Below are 16,769 nucleotides of genomic sequence, written 5' to 3' on the forward strand. Positions count from 1 at the left end.
CTACTCACCAGATTGATCAGACACACATGACAGGTGTCAGTTGAGCATTAAGGTAAATCAAGATGTATCCACCAATGCAGACACATAAAAGACAAAATACGACATATAGTTGCAGAACCAGCTAATGGGTTAATGGATATTCCCAATATGGCTAAGACCAGCACAAGCCCACCATGTGAACAGATGTGCAGCTACCGCCAGGCATACAGATATGCAACCACGAGAAGCACCCCATGGACTACACCAGCAAAAGATACATAGCCGTCTTTAAACAGCTTAATATCCACAGATATCCACACTAGCAGCGCTCAGATGAGACAGAGTCTCCCATCTGGAGTGAGGCTACTACTGAGCGGACAGACTCCACCCGAAAGAGACGGAGATATCCCCTCTCAAGAGATGCTTGAGAGGGGATATGATTTCAATTTATAAATATCGTACTGGTGACCTCACAATAGGGATAAAACTTTTTCGCAGAAGGGAGTTTAACAAGACACGTGGCCATGCATTAAAATTAGAAGAAAAGAGGTTTAACCTTAAACTACGTAGAGGGTTCTTTACTCTAAGAGCGGCAAGGATGTGGAATTCCCTTCCACAGGCGGTGGTCTCAGCGGGAAGCATCAATAGTTTCAAAAAACTATGAGATAAGCACCTGAAGAACCACAACAACATATACAATGTAATACTGACATATAATCACACATAGGTTGGACTTGTAACTATGGATCAGTAGATACTGGTTCAGAGATCTTAGGTCCAAAATGGGCCTTGTGTTCCTGTTTGGTTTTTGAACTGTAAATAGGTTTGAGTAAAACCCTGCTCCCCTTTCCGGTACAGGAACCTCTACAATCACTCCTTGATGTACTAAATGATATAGTGTCTGAAGCAAACAGTCTCTTTTTGGAGGATCCAAGGGAATGCTGGATCTTAAAAACCTGAGGGGGAACCCTCCACAACTCCAGCTTGTAACCGCGGGATATAGTTGAGGTGACCCACTCATCCTGAACTATTGTTCTCCAAATATCTGCAAAATGCAGCAGCCTTCCCCCCACCCGATGGAGGGGGGGGGGGGGGGCGTCCCCTCAAAAGGAGGGCTTGGTGCTGGGTTTAGAAGAATTTTGGACCCAGGGCTTTTTCTGGCCCTGGCCATGCGGTTTGCCCCTGGCCCTAGTGCCCTGTTGGCGACGGAACTGCCTTAGCGCTGAGACATTTGAGGAAGCAGTCTCTGAGGTTTTAAACAAGCGCCTGGTGCTTTTCTTCACAGGAAGTAGAGAACTCTTCCCTCCAGATTCCAATCCAGATCTTTTGGATATATTAATACAAATGATCACCAAATAAACGTTCCCTATGAAAGGGGAAAGCTGCCAATAACTTATTACAAGGAAGCTAGGCTGACCAGTTCTTGAGCCACAAAAGTCTGTGCATATGTACAGACAAGAGAGCCAAACGAGAAACCTGCTGTATTGAATACTTTAAGGCGTCAACAGTAAAACTCAGCGCTCGAGTAATATCTGCCTTATTTTCAGGCAGATCATCCTCCTGGTTATGCCTTTCAGGCCGTGTGACCTGATCCTTTATGGACTGGCAGATACCAACTGCTGCAACAGTTGACTGAATAGCTGTACTGGCCAATGAAAAGGAAGCCTTTAATAATGACTCCAATTTATTGTCAACAGGGTCTTTCAAGCCCTGTGCGTTATCTACTGGACAAGTCAATTTCTTGTTTAAGGCAGAGACTGCTGCATCTATGGCTGGCATGCTCCACTTTTTTTTTTAAATCAGAAAAAAAAGTTTTATTTTTGTTTTGCACCGTACATAGTATAAGGCATTCAGTGTACAGGTACCGTATTTATCGGCGTATAACACGCACTTTTTTCCCCTTAAAATCAGGGGAAAATCGTGGGTGCGTGTTATACACCGATCCCCGCTAATTGTGAGCTATCGGCGGTGATCGTTGCCGACATTCACATAGCGAGTAGTTTTAAATATGGCGCCGTGGAGTTCGGAGGGACTCGGCGGAGCTGAACGAGCGCCGCCGAAATCACAGAGCCGAGATGCACATAGTCGAGTGTATTTGGCTCTTTCCGGCGCCGCTCACAGTCATGCCCAGTCCCGCCATTGGACCTGTGTTATGTCCATCATAGGGCGGGACAGGGCGGGACTGTGAGCGGCGCCGGAAAGAGCCGAATACACTCGACTATGTGTATCTCAGCGGCGTTCGTTCAGTTCCGCCGGCGCCGAGTCCCTCCGAACTCCGCAGCGCCATATTTAAAACTACATGCAGCTATGTGTATGGCGGCGGCGGTAGGCATGGACACTGGGGGCAAGGCTGCACTGACCACTGGGGCAAAGCTGCACTGACAAGGCTGCACTGGGGCAAGGCTGCACTGACAAGGCTGCACTGACAAGGCTGCACTGACAAGGCTGCACTGACAAGGCTGCAATGACAAGGCTGCAATGACAAGGCTGCAATGACAAGTCTGCACTGACAAGCCTGCACTGACAAGGCTGCACTGGGGCAAAGCTGCACTGGGGCAAAGCTGCACTGGGGCAAAGCTGCACTGGGGCAAAGCTGCACTGACAAGACTGCATTGGGGCAAGGCTGCACTGACAAGACTGCACTGGGGCAAAGCTGCACTGACAAGACTGCACTGGGGCAAAGCTGCACTGACAAGACTGCACTGGGGCAAAGCTGCACTGACAAGACTGCACTGGGGCAAAGCTGCACTGACAAGACTGCACTGGGGCAAAGCTGCACTGACAAAGCTGCAATGGACACTGGGTCAAGGCTGCACTGACACTGAAAAGGCTGCAATGACACTAACAAGGCTGCAGATGAACACTGATGAGGCTGCATTGATGGGCATTTTAATGTAAGTTTCTTTTCCTTTAACTTCCCTCCTAAAAGTTTTTTCCTTAAAATTCTCTCCTAAACTTGGAGTGCGTGTTATACGCCGATAAATACGGTATGTACTAGAAGAAAATGAACATAATGCGTATGACATTACAAAATACATTAGTGTACAAAACTTGTGCAGTTTGCGTTTGCCAGTCATTTTGAGATAACATGAAAAAAAGAAAAAAAACTAAAGAGAAAGAGAGAATAGAGATAAACAACCAGTGTAGTCGTTCATATCTCAAAAAAAGTTCTAGTCAATACAATTCAGTTAGACTACCTTGACCCACCAACATTAATAATGACACTCTGTGTCATATGCGACACAACTTTTTCGACAGTCACCGGATTATCATTTACCTTATGTCACCCCAGTAAGAGCCTGTCTTTGATCAACTGGTGAGGAGCTAAGCCTGGAACATCCAGCCATGCCTGCCACATTGAGTAAAATTTGCGTGGGACGTTGCTGTGTTGGTATGTTAATTTTTCTCTAATCAACAGTTTGTTGACACTATCCACCCATTGCCCCCTAGTGGGCATGATCCACAGTTGTGCTATTAACTTACGTGCCACATACAGCAACCATAGGATCGCCGTGTGGGCTGATGGAGTCAGCGTCTCCTCGTTAAGCGCCCCCAGCAGGCACACGATTGGATCATGTGGGATAAGTGTCGTATACACCTTGGATATTGTATCTATAACCCCCCCTCCAATGTATGAAAAGTTTGGGGCCATGCTCCACTTCTTAACCAACTTTTCATCCATGGGATATAAAAGGGAAAACTTCTTAGGAGGAACAAAAATCCTGTCAGAATGTTCCCAATCAGCATACACCGCCTGTTAGGAGTGACGTAATTGCGGCTCCAGCCAATCACATAGCTGGAGCGCGCAAATCCAGAAGACAGACTAGAAGAACAGGTCAGCCCTCTCAGCTGTGACTGTACAGGGCTGGAGGACTTCGTTCCAGGGTAAGTATTTAATAATGTGCTAGTATGCAATGCATACTAGCACATTATGCCATTGCCTTGCAGGTATTTCCTATTCTTTTCATAGCCGCGTTTTACAACAGCTTTAACCAGACACTGATAGAAGTCACAAGACTGCTCTAACTGCTAATGAGAAAGGTATTGAGCAGTTTATATTTACTAAAATGATTGCATTTCCATGTTGAGTACTGTGGGAGACCAGATATAGTGAATGCAGGGTTCTGGGTTTAGTAACACTTTAATGCACTTACAATGTGTGACCACAGCTTGCCTTTGTGAGTTGTTTACTTAACAATTAGTGTTTTTTAATGCACATTACTACACTCAGATGGCGGTACTGTTTTTTCTTTGATTTGCCTACAGAGTTGCTTCTTACTCTTTCCAGTTGGCAGCCATCATGCAACGGTTTTGGATTTAGACATGGATTTATGATTGTATCTACTTATTTGGACTGATTGTTTTATTCATATTTATATCTTTACTGTGTAATCCTTTTGTATAGATATATGCTTTTTAGGTGTATTCCATATGGGTTGTATTACCATTTTGTACCTCATGCGCCACTGCCTCCCTGTTTGTTAAATCTTTTAAATGGGAATATCTTTTCTGGTGACAACTCTCTAAAAGCAGAATTGCTTTAACTTTATAGAAATATCCTCACGCGCTTGGGTTGAAATATAGCCGGTTCTGCAGGGACTGGCTGAATTTGGATCCTTGTATGGGCACTCTGGTTGAACTGAATTTGATCTACCGCCCTGCTGAATTTTAGCTGCTTGATCAGAGTGCTGATCCGTGTATTCTGACGGTGGGGAAATCTCCCTGCTGTCACAATACAATAGCTTAGCAGGGAGGATTCCCCATACACCTTGAATGTGTGGATGGAGCAATTGGGTCAGTTTTTTGTTCAATCTGTCAGCTGAACAAATAAAACAGACTCATGAATTGGCAGATTTACGGTCACGTCTTCAGGACAGGAAGTAAAAAAAAAAAAAAAAATCGACCCCAATGGACAGTGAAAAAAAAAATGATTTTAACCTTTTAAATTTTCTATACACTACTCTACATACACTTTAATAACTGAAGTCTAAAGAACCAGAACTCAATTAACAAAAAGATCAAAAAGCAAAAACTGCCACCTTTCTGACAAAAAAAAGCAGAGGGAATGGGAACACATTTTTCTGAAAATAATGCCACAAAAAAAGCTTAGCTTGCATACATTTCCTTGGTCTGGGTGGTCTTCCGCAAACAAAATCACTTCGGAGCACCATTGAGACATGAGGTCAAACGCTGGGGCTGACCAGTCCAGACAAGAGGCACTAGCATATTCAGGTGATGTCTGAGGGACTGACCGCAGGATTCCTAAGCAGCTGCAAAGCCCAATAAATTCCTCTTCTTCCTGTGAAATGAATCAATAACAGATAAATTGAATTTCACATTAAGCAATAACTTATTTAACTTAACTAATGAATTATTTAAAATAAATACCACGATTAGTCTTCCATAATACCTGACAGCTTGGAATATCTGTTCCAAATAAATGTTGCTGGAGGAGGCAGGTGATCCTGAGGAAGGGCAGGCAGAACTGCTGCAAGTAATGCTCAATGGACTGTGAAGACCAGACATTCAGGTTGGTCTGCAAACATGAAAACATAAAATAAATCCTGGATATCCAGGGTAGATACAGCGACTAAGTCTTGTATTCCTGGATACGTTTAATTTTTATTAAAGAGGACCGGTTACTTAAACAACCTAATATTGCAGAGAAGGAAGGAGACAGCTGCTACTTCATTTTAACAAGGTGGTTTAAACCTATATATTATAATAAATCATTCATCCCATCTTAGATTCCACTACCACTTTGCATGGGTGATATCATTACGGTGCTGGTTGACAAAAATGGAGTGTTGAATGAGAACTACAGTCAAGATAAATTTGCCAAATACACAGTTGTAGGTTCTATGGACTTTATTTTCTACTTTGAAATACCAAAGCTAGAGTATTTTGAAGATAATGTTCATCTCAATTACAATAGGTTTATGCTGCCAACTTGATTGGACACTGGCCAAAAAAAAAAAATCCCTCTATTAGGTAAAACCCTTCCCGTTCAGACAAGGCTTCAGTCTTTGTAGCAAGCCATAAACCACAAGGCAGAGGGGTGGGATGCCAGTGTCCTGTGATGTACTCCAAGAAAGAATTTTACTAGGTAAAAACAACATCCCATTTTCTTTATTGTATCTCCTAGGACACAGAGTATCTTCATCTCCATAGCACTAAATATGCGGGGAGGGCAACATATCAAAAGGCCCCAAACAACTAAACCAGAATAGGTTACAACCCCATGGAGTAGAATGCAAAATACACTGACCAAAAGCAGTATCCTCAGTGGCTCAAACATTATCTACTTGGCAAAAATTCGTAAAAGAATGAACCCGAAGAACAGGTAACAGCTCTACAAACATGAGCTACCGAAGCCTGATGATATATAGCCTAGGAGACACAGACACTCCTAGTAGAATGAGCCTTTACCAAAAACAGTGGTTCTTTTCCTCTTATACCATAAGCTTGAGAAATAACCCGACAGCTATGCAACTCTTCCCTGGGCCTTCAGGAAGCACAAAGAGGGAACCGGACAGTGCCCCTTTCCCCATAAGAAAAAAATGGTGTGACCGCTTAAAACTTGCTGCAACCTATAGCCCCATAAGGAAAGCTCTGCTGAGACTTGTAGGCCCACAAGGGAAGTTGCCCCAGAACCTGTACTTCCGCTCACAACTGGGCAGAAGATGGCTGTCGCCAGGGTGTTCCTCCCCACTTGTGACATCACGCTTGTCCTCAAATGTGCGTGTGGCCAAGTTTGTTCCAGAGTGAGTGCAGGGGGTGCACTGGGCGCCCAGAGACTCCTGGACTGCCCCAAGCACCGCTACTGCTAAGTAGCGATGAAGGCGGCCCATTAAGCTAAACTATGCATTAGTGCTACACAGATAAATACATATAATATACAAACAATAAACAAAATATAATTAGTTTAGAGAGATACTTTCCTGTCCTATCCCAGGAAGGGGGTCACTAGGAGAGGGTACCAGCTAGGACTACCCCAGGGCACTCACCAGTCCATCCTTCAAGACTCCCTAGGGGGTTTTTCACCCATCACAGCGGGCAATGCCACAAGGGTCTTTAGGGACTCTGAATCCCAGCTGGGGAACACTGCCCTGGCCCTGTATACTGTCCTAATGGTCTGCAAGGCATTACAACATTATGCAGAGCCATGTTCTGCTGGGTCCAGTGCTGACCGACAAAGTTACAGGCTGCCCCCGTGCGTCCAGATTGCACTTTGTGTACTATTCCTCTGAGGATAGAAAAGCTGTTGAAAAATGGATTCAGAAAAAGATAATCTCCTAATCCCAGATGGAACGGTTGAGAAGCTAGCTACTTTCTTTTGTGAAGACTGCAGACATGACCATCATCTAAGACAGTAGCAAAAATTAACTGAAGCCTTGCCAATGGGGGAAGGATAAGAGTATTTATTTTCTTTTTTTTCTTGCCATTGTTCAACTACCAGAAGGTGGAAGCATAACCCTATTCCAATGGAGATGAAGACACAGTGTTCTTGAATGTACGATACAGAAAACATTAAATTCCTACTTCTTCAAATTGCAGTATCATGTATGCTACAAAGAGGCAGATCTTCTTTCAGGCTCTTGTACGCACTGAATTATAATGCAAACATATACAGCTTTAAATTTATCGTGTCAAGTGTAATACAACACTTATGTACCTACCGTGGTAACGTCCTCTGGCTCTTCATCGTGGAATATCTTTCCTCCAGATAATTCGTTAATCACAAAAGTAAGCAAAGCATCCCATGACTTCCCTGAAGTATAGGAACTCTGTCAAACGCCAAAAACAGATTAATATTTATTTTTAACCAGAACTTACATTTCCAGCAAATCGTGATATTTGTTCTTTTTTTAAACATATATTTCTCTAAACAAAATTACCACTGTTATAATGCAGGGACCTAGCTGTACCTAAGCCAATACCAGCTCGTGGAAAGTCTGCATTTAAACAGAATATGGGGCAAAAGCTGGGCTGTCAGAAGAGAAGCTGAAAATCTAAAGGTAAAATGTGGCAGGTTAATTCCTACACTGCTATGGTCTTAGTTTGCTTTAATGTACAGTGCCTTGCAAAAGTATTCACCCCCTTGGCATTTTTCATGTTTCGCCTCACAACCTTGAATTAACATGGATTGTTTGAGGATTTGCATCATTTAATTTACAGAACATGCCCACAACTTTGAAGATTTTTTTTTTTATTGTGAAGCAAAGAACAAACAGGACAGAATAACAGAAAAAGTCAATGTGCAGAACTATTCACCCCCCTCAATACTTTGTAGAGCCACCTTCTGTGGCCATCACAGCTCCAAGTCGCTTTGGATAAGTCTCTATGAGCCTGCCACATCTTACCACTGGGATTTTTGCCCATTCCTCCTTGCAAAACTGCTCCAGCTCCTTCAAGTTGGATGGTTTGCACTAGTGAACAGCAATCTTTAAGTCTGACCACAGATTTTCTATTGGATTGAGGTCTGGTCTTTGACTAGGCCATTCCAACACATTTACATGTTTCCCCTTAAACCACTCAAGTATTGCTTTACCAGTGTGTTTGGGGTCATTGTCCTGCTGGAAGGCGAACCTCCGTCCAAGCCTCAAATCACACACAGAGTGGTGGTTTTGCTCAAGAATATCCCTGTATTTAGCACCATCCATCTTTCCCTCAACTCTGACAAGTTTCCCAGTCCTGACTGCTGGAAAACATCCCCACAGCCTGATGCTGCCACCACCATGTTTTACTGTGGGGATGGTGTTCTTTGGGTGATGTGATGTGTTGGGTTTGTGCCAGACATAATGTTTTCTTTGATGGCCAAAAAGTTCAATTTTAGTCTCATCAGACCGGTGCACCTTCTTCCATACATTTTGTGAGTCTCCCACATTCATTTTCGCAAACGCAAAATGTGCCATTTTGTTTTTTGCTGAAAGTAATGGCTTTCTTCTGACCACTCTGCCATAAAGCCCAACTCTATGGAGCGTACGGCTTATTGTCGTCCTATGTACAGATACTCCAGTCTCTGCTGTGGAACTCTGCAGCTCCTCCAGGGTTACCTTAGGTCTCTGTGCTGCCTCTCTGATTAATGCCCTCCTTACCCGGTCCGTGAGTTTTGGTGTGCGGCCGTCTCTTGGCAGGTTTGCTGTTGTGCCATGTTCTTTACATTTGGTTATGATAGATTTGATGGTGCTCCTAGGGATCAGCAAAGATTTGGATATTTTTTTATAACCTAACCCTGACTTGTACTTAACAACATTGTCCCTTACTTGTTTTTGAGAGTTCCTTGTTCTTCATGGCAGTGTTTGCTTAGTGGTGCCTCTTGCTTAGGTGTTGCAGCCTTTGGGCCCTTCAAAAAGGTGTGTATATGTAATGACAGATCATGTGACACTTAGATTGCACACAGGTGGACATCATTTCACTAATTATGTGACTTCTGAAGGTAATTGGTTGCACCAGAGCTTTTTATGGACTTCAGAACAAAGGGGCTGAATACATACGCACATGCTAATTATCAGTTTTTTATTTCTGAAAAATAGTTTTATGTATATATTTTTCTAATTTTACTCCACCAACTTAGACTATTGTGTTCTGATCAATCACATATAATTCAGATTAAACATTGAACTAAAGGCTGTAATGTAACAAAATAGGTAAAAAGTCAAATGGGGGGGGAATACTTTTGCAAGGCACTGTACATAGGACAGGTGTGTTTTAAGTGCATGAATATGATGAATACAGTATGGTCTCAGGACTAGCCACAGTCCTGCTCCTGACAAGGGCTTTACCTCCTTTTCCCCATGGTCAGCACAGTGCCATCAATGTTTAAAATAAACTAAAGGCAAAACTTTTTTCTTTTTCATTTTGAATAGGGTAAGGGAGGGTTATAACCCCTGTCAGTTTTTACCCAATCCAATCCTCCAGACGGATGGAAAATAGGGTCTCCATCCATCTGGATTTCATGGACAGGATCGGATAGCAGCGGGTGTCAGCGGATGTGTCACCACTGACATCCGCCGCTCCACAGGAGTGAATGTAGTGTCCGATCAGGTCAGCTTGAAAAACTGACAGGGGGATCTGATCGAAAAGCCCGTGTGAAAGGGGCCTTAATATCTAAAGAGCAGCCTTTACATTTTTGGCTTAAAGTCCAACTGAACTTTCAATATAAATTAAGTGCAGGTGCATTAACACAAAAGATGTATGGCAGTCTTAAGGGCTAGTTTACATAAACGCTGCTCTCAGGCGATACACGTTCAGTTTGCTCTTCAGAGGTGGTGAGGAGGCACTGTATCACCTCCTCACTGCCTGCTTTAACCCCTTAAAGCCCGCACTACTGTTCTACATCTATTGCGGTGGGTGAGGGGTGTCCTCCCATTCAGCTGGAAAGACTGAAAAAGAAAAATAATACAACAATGATATCATAGTTGGTAAGCTGCTATGTAAAAAATGCTTGATTAGGTTTAACACTGCTTTAAGCTTTGTTCGTTTGCACACATATTGTACCTTTCAGTAACTTTACAAGTCTGCACAAATATGAAGATGTCCCAAAATAGAACAGCCGCATAATCTTTATATGTTATCATTAAAAAGCAGTCCATGTGCTCCAGATACATGATTTTGCCTAGAATAGGCGAATATCAGTGCACTGCAGGAAGGAGAAAGCATTTCTTCAGTCTCCTCACTTCCAGTAATCAGAGAGAAAGTCAAAATGTGAAAGGCTGCAGCAGGGGCTGATCTGTCAGATATTTGTAAACACAGCTAAGAACTCTAGGCACCACCACCGTACAGAAAAATAGATCCCTGCCCGATTAGTAGCTAAAGAAAGATGGCTCATTTCCTTTAAGCTGGGTACACACCAAGTTCTTTTTCTTTTCATTCAACTCAGTGGGCTGAACAAAAAAAAAAGTACAGATCGCTGTACTATTGCAAGCGATGCTAGTTCGGCGATCTCTCCCACTGAGATATGGTGTCTGTGCACTAAGCTATTGTCTCCCTACCCCCCGCCCCCCCCAACAGCCAGAACACATTAACCAGTGGTTGAAGACATTGGCTACGATCGCTGATCTTCTAGCATGCTCATTGGACAAAAGCTGGTAACAGAGCTGTACACACGGGCCGATAGTGGGATGGTTCCTGCTGAACCGACTACTTTCAGTTGATTTTCGGCCAGTGTGTACCTATTCTTAGGAGAGAAAAGCAGATAAAGATATTGTCAGGGGGAGACCCGTGATCTCTAAGAGGTAATACTACATACAGTATAGGTGTTACACTTACACACTACTTTGCATGTGTGCACTTAAAGACAATCTGTCACTTTGCCCATTCAGGCGCCATTCTTTATCCTAATTCACACTGGAATAAACGTATACCTGGACAAGTTATTCCTGGTGTAGCGCTTTAGCCCTCGTTCACATTGGACAAATCGCATGACAAGTCGTATCCTTTTGGCAGAAATCACACTGTTCAAATGGGTGCAATGCCGACTTTGCGATGCAGCACCAATTTGAAAAAGTAGTTCCTGCACTACTTTTGCCAATATCGGATGTGACTTGCATAGACATCTGTGGATGAAGCCGCACAGATGTCTTCCAAGTCACAGCTTAAGTCGCACTGACATAGGGCTTTGAAATTGTGCGATTTCAGATGAAGTTGTACGATTTCAAAATCACAGTCAATATGAACGAGAGTTAAATCTCTGATCCACTCTGTCCATTCAGGTTGTCTTGACAGACCTCCCTCCCACTGATATTTACCTTCTCCCACCCTCGGTTTATCTGTTTGAGTCTAAGCCATGTGTAAGCTCCTTGTTGGTCCGCGTTGGAGCTTACACAAGGTTGATGACCATCTCTTCTCCCCCCACATCATAGTGTTTAGGTCCAGTTGACTGGCTGCACAAGCCTGAGCTCTGCATCCTGGGAATAGGGGGAGAAGGCTTCATGCTCTCCATAACCATAAATTCTGGGAATTAATCAGGGCTCCAAAAGACCAGCTTAGGGGCCCAGGAAGGCATGCATCAGTAGGCATTTGTGTATGTGGGGTCCTGTCAATAGTCCAAAATGGGCAAAGTGGCAGCTTTTCTTTAGCATGAACAATTTGATGCTCAGTCTGCTTTAAGTATTTTCTTAGGCTGTCTGCTTTTCTGAAATAAAAATCCTGCAATGCAATAAATTCTGCCATCGCTGCATGTTTACAGCTGACACTTTTTATAAGGGCTGATGTATGAAAAAAAATCACCCTTATTTTTAATAGCTTCTTCCATAACAGCCTATCTCACAATAGCTCTCACAAAAACAGAAAGCATTGATTTCCCCGCCGTAACAGTTATTTAAGAAACGTTCAATATCTAGCACTGGCACATTCAAGCTTAATCTGCCAGGGGCAGTAGGAATGTGGGGACATCATGTTCTTGCTTAACCTTCTACAGTGTTTTTATTTTTTCATATATTTAAAAGTACATTTTCAGAAATACCAACTTTTTTGTGTGCTCCGCATTCCTTCCATGTTGCACGTTCCTCAGGACGAAGCCTAATAGTGAACGCAATCAGTGCTTGAGTGTACAGTAGTGAATAGAACACCTTCACGATGCAGGTAAAATGTTCTGCAGATGAAACAAATAATAATATGTGAAAATCATTTAATTACTTCTATTTTCAAGAGTAATAATAAGCATGTGTCATAACAAGCTGCTGAATGATAAAGGGCTTTTCTACAGGTATGGCATACTGCTGTCTAATGGATAATATTGTAGCTCCCTAAGCGCTTTAAGTGTCACTAAACCCACATCACAAATAAAACTATGAAAAAATACTCTATTACATGCCATTGAAAAAAAAATGGTTGATCCCTTTGCTCCCTAATGCCGTCTTCTTTTATGTTCCAAATTCAGCTAGGGATTTTGAAGCTGTGGTGGCAGCTCTGCACATGCTCAGTTTTCAGTGAGTGTCTATGCTGAGCATCCCCCCCCCCCCCCATCACATCTGAGCAGCCCATGTGACTACAGAGTCACACATCTGGGTGTATACATAGTGGTAAATGACAGCCCACTCCCACCAGCTAAACACAATGGGGGAGGGATATTACATAGTTAGTACATTAACCACTTAAAGACCGAGCCTCTTTCTGAGATTTGTTTACAAGTTAAAAACAGTTTTTTTTTTTTTTGCTAGAAAATTACTTAGAATCCCCAAACATTATACATTTTTTTTCGAATACCCTAGAGAATAAAATGGTGGTCGTTGCAATACTTTCTGCCACACTGTATTTGCGTAGCGGTCTTACAAGCGCACTTTTTTTTTGAAAAAATACACTTTTTTGAATTAAAAATGAAGACAGCAGGAAAGTTAGCCCATTTTTTTTAATATTGTGAAAGATAATGTTACACTGAGTAAATTGATACCCAACACGTCACGCATCAAAATTGCGTCCGCTCATGGAATGGGGACAAACTTTTATCCCTAAAAATCTCCATAGGCAACGTTTAAAAAATTCTACAGGTTGCATGTTTTAAGTTACAGAGGAGGACTAGGGCTAGAATTAGTGCTCTCGCTCCGCCGATTGCGGCGATAACTCACATGTGTGGTTTGAACACAGTTTTCAAATGTGGGCGCTAGTCACGTATGTGTTCGCTTCTGCACGCGAGCTCGTCGGGACGGGGAGCGTTTTAAAAAAAAAAAAAAAAAAAAAAAGTTTTTCCTTATTTATTTGACTTTTTTTTTTACATGTTTACACTGTTTTTTAACCACTCCCATACCGGGCCTATTTTGGCACTTCTCTCCTACATGTAAAAATCATCATTTTTTTGCTAGAAAATTATTCAGAACCCCCAAACATTATATATGTTTTTTTAGCAGACACCCTAGGGCTTAAAATGGCAGTCATTGCAACTTTTTATCTCGCACGGTATTTACGCAATAATTTTTCAAAAGCCTCTGTTTTGAAAAAAAAATAAAAAAAATAAAACAGTAAAGCTAGCCCAATTTTTTTGTATAATGTGAAAGATGATGTTACGCCGAGTAAATAGATACCTAAGATGTCACGCTTTAAAATTGCGCACACAGTTGGCGCCAAACTTCGGTACTTAAAAATCTCCATAGGCGATGCTTTGAAAATTTTTACATGTTACCAGTTTAGAGTTACAGAGGAGGTCTAGAATTGTTGCACATGCTCTAACGCACGCGGCGATACCTCACATGTGTGGTTTGAACGGCGTTTACATATGTGGATGGGACTTGTGTGTGCGTTCCCTTCTGAGCGCAAGCTACCGGGGACAGGGGCGTTTTAAATTTTTTTTTTATTTTACTTATTTTTTTTTTTAATATTTTTACACTTTTTTTTACATTTTTATTTTTTTGATCACTTTTATTCCTATTACAAGGAATGTAAACATCCCTTGTAATAGAAAAACATGCATGACAGGACCTCTTAAATATGAGATCTGGGGTCAAAAAGACCTCAGATCTCATATTTACATTAAAATGCAATAAAAAAAAAAAAAAAAATTGTCATAAAAAAAAAAAAAAAAAAAAAAAAATGGCCCTTTAAGAGCTATGGGCGGAAGTGACGTTTTGATGTCGCTTCTGCCCTGCAGTGATATGGAGACGGGTGGGGGCCATCTTCCCCTCACTCGTCTCCATACCCAGCAAGGGGACAGACGCGATCGCCTTCGCGACGGCTCCGGTAAGCGGCGGAGGGCACTGGATCGCGGCAGGAGGTGGGGAGGGGTTCTCTCCCGTCGCCAATAAAAGTGATCTCGCAGCAAATACGCCGCAGAGACCACTTTTATCTTGTAGTGGACCGCCCACTGAAGACGAGGATACCGGGGTTATGGCAGCTAGCTGCTGCCATAACAACGACATCCTCCTTCAAAGTCATCACGTAAAAGGACGGTGGGCGGTCCGGAAGTGGTTAATGAAGGCTTTACCTCCCTCTTATTCTAAGACACAGGCTGGAGGTGCGTGACACAGCTTGTGACTGGCAGAAATCTGCCCACACCATGGTATTTTCACACAATAATAAAGATTTCAAATGTATATTTGTATGACAATTTAAAACAATTTATTGATAATATTTATTTTTAGACTGTATTCCAAAATTCTGTTTTTTTTTTTTTTTTTTACATTTTGAACACGTGACCAGCAGCAGAGGACTAGAAGCTCCCCCTGCTTATGTCTCCCTGCATACAGGCTGGGAAAGAGCTGGGTCATGTGACAGCTGTATATCAATTAGGAAAGAGGTACTTATCAGATTTTTTTATTAAAATAATTGTAGTGCCATCATCCACATACAGAAAGAGAAGGGACAATGTAAATTAAACAGTGTGTGTTTTGTATCACTTTAAAGCAAAACTAAATGCAAACATTCATTTCTTAACAGGCAGTTTTTTTTTTTAAATTATTGCAGAAGAGACATGCAATGTCTTTTCTGCAATAAAGCACACTTACCTGCCTATTTACAATCCTCTGCAGAATGTATACTGAGCTGCACAAGCACAGATCCATTTACATTTTGGATACATTCCTGCGCATGCGTGGGGGTGGCATTATCCCACACCAGCCAATCAAAATGGCTAAAGACAGTCACCTGGAAAAACCCAGGGAGAAGATTATAGCAAGGGACTTCGCAGGCGTCAGAGCATAGGTGATTGTTTGTGCCCTTAGTTCTGCTTTAAAATATCCACCCAAGCCTAATACCAGTATATTGGTTTTCAATGACCATCAGTGTGTCCTAGCTCCTAATCTGTGATAGCGATAGGAAAATTGCACATTTGGAGAGACTACCAGGAGAGTCTGAAACATCAGCTGGCTTCTGATGGCTTAGATTGGTGGAAAGAACTGGAAAATGCTATTTTTTTTTTTTTGCACAGCGGAACAGTTCAAAATCAAAAAAAAAATTGTATTGACTGCAACTTTCGCTAACTGGGGGATTAATAAAGACTGGCATACGCTGAAAAATATGCTCATTTCTATGCCTGGTTATTTTGTGCTTCCTGTGGCAAATGAAAGGTAAAATGTGTTTTTTTTTTTTTTTTTTTTAAATGCACATTTATTATTTTTTTTTCTCTAAAGGAGCCTGAAGAGCATGGCATCCCCAATCAGTAGATCATGGGTGAAACGTCCAGCTCCTGCAGACTCAGGATAGCTGTCTGCCCAAACCTCTGAGACGAGCGGGCAGTTACTTAAGAACAAGAAGATCAATGAACTACGAAGACGCTCACCAGTGCCCTCATATTTCATTGAGAACTACAAGTCGTCAGCTGCAATGGATGACGGTTCTTGTAGTCTATTCATTCACAGGGAAATGTGAATGAATGATGCAGCCATATGGGAAGCGCCCCGCATGTGGCAGCTTGGTTTTCAAATTGTGACAGCAAGTGTGGGGAGAGGATCCCCCACCCACTGTCACAAGGGGGTAATCAAAGTGAGAAGGTGGAGATGCTGGAACATGTAACATGTTTCAAAAGTGAACTTATCCTTCAAGTTGTCGCATGGTGGTGGTTCGATAGTTTTGAGATCATTTACACTGGCATGCACCAAAATTTAAGAGCAAAGCTGAGGCAATATTCTGTTCAGATCATCCTACATTTTCTTCTCACTGCATTGCTGTACCTTGCTGGCCATCCATACACATCTATCTCTCTTCAGCTTGCTGTATTGCTGATTGTTGCTGTCCACTGTTCTCACTAAAGTATTTACATCACTCTGGTGCATAGATTTTTGAACAGTTTTTTTATATTAGAGCATTGAAGCAAGTGCTACTTTCAATTGGTGCAGGCGATAGCACATTTAAAGTGATTT

General features: G+C 42.3%; 1 protein-coding gene across 4 annotated transcripts in view; it reads right to left on the reverse strand.

Annotated features, from left to right (window-relative positions):
- UBR3 (ubiquitin protein ligase E3 component n-recognin 3) overlaps positions 1 to 16,769 on the reverse strand; it is a 327,861-nt gene that overhangs the window by 16,637 nt on the left and 294,455 nt on the right. For all 4 annotated transcript variants that reach the window (XM_073633943.1, XM_073633941.1, XM_073633940.1 and 1 more), the window contains 4 exons: positions 12,450 to 12,574; positions 7,659 to 7,766; positions 5,390 to 5,515; positions 5,099 to 5,278 (listed from right to left, as the gene is read on the reverse strand). In XM_073633943.1, the coding sequence (XP_073490044.1) occupies positions 5,099 to 5,278; positions 5,390 to 5,515; positions 7,659 to 7,766; positions 12,450 to 12,574 (539 nt within the window). The remainder of the gene's footprint in view (positions 1 to 5,098; positions 5,279 to 5,389; positions 5,516 to 7,658; positions 7,767 to 12,449; positions 12,575 to 16,769) is intronic.

Source organism: Aquarana catesbeiana, linkage group LG06 (genome assembly GCF_042186555.1).
Source record: "Aquarana catesbeiana isolate 2022-GZ linkage group LG06, ASM4218655v1, whole genome shotgun sequence".
Taxonomy (NCBI): Eukaryota; Metazoa; Chordata; class Amphibia; order Anura; family Ranidae; genus Aquarana; species Aquarana catesbeiana.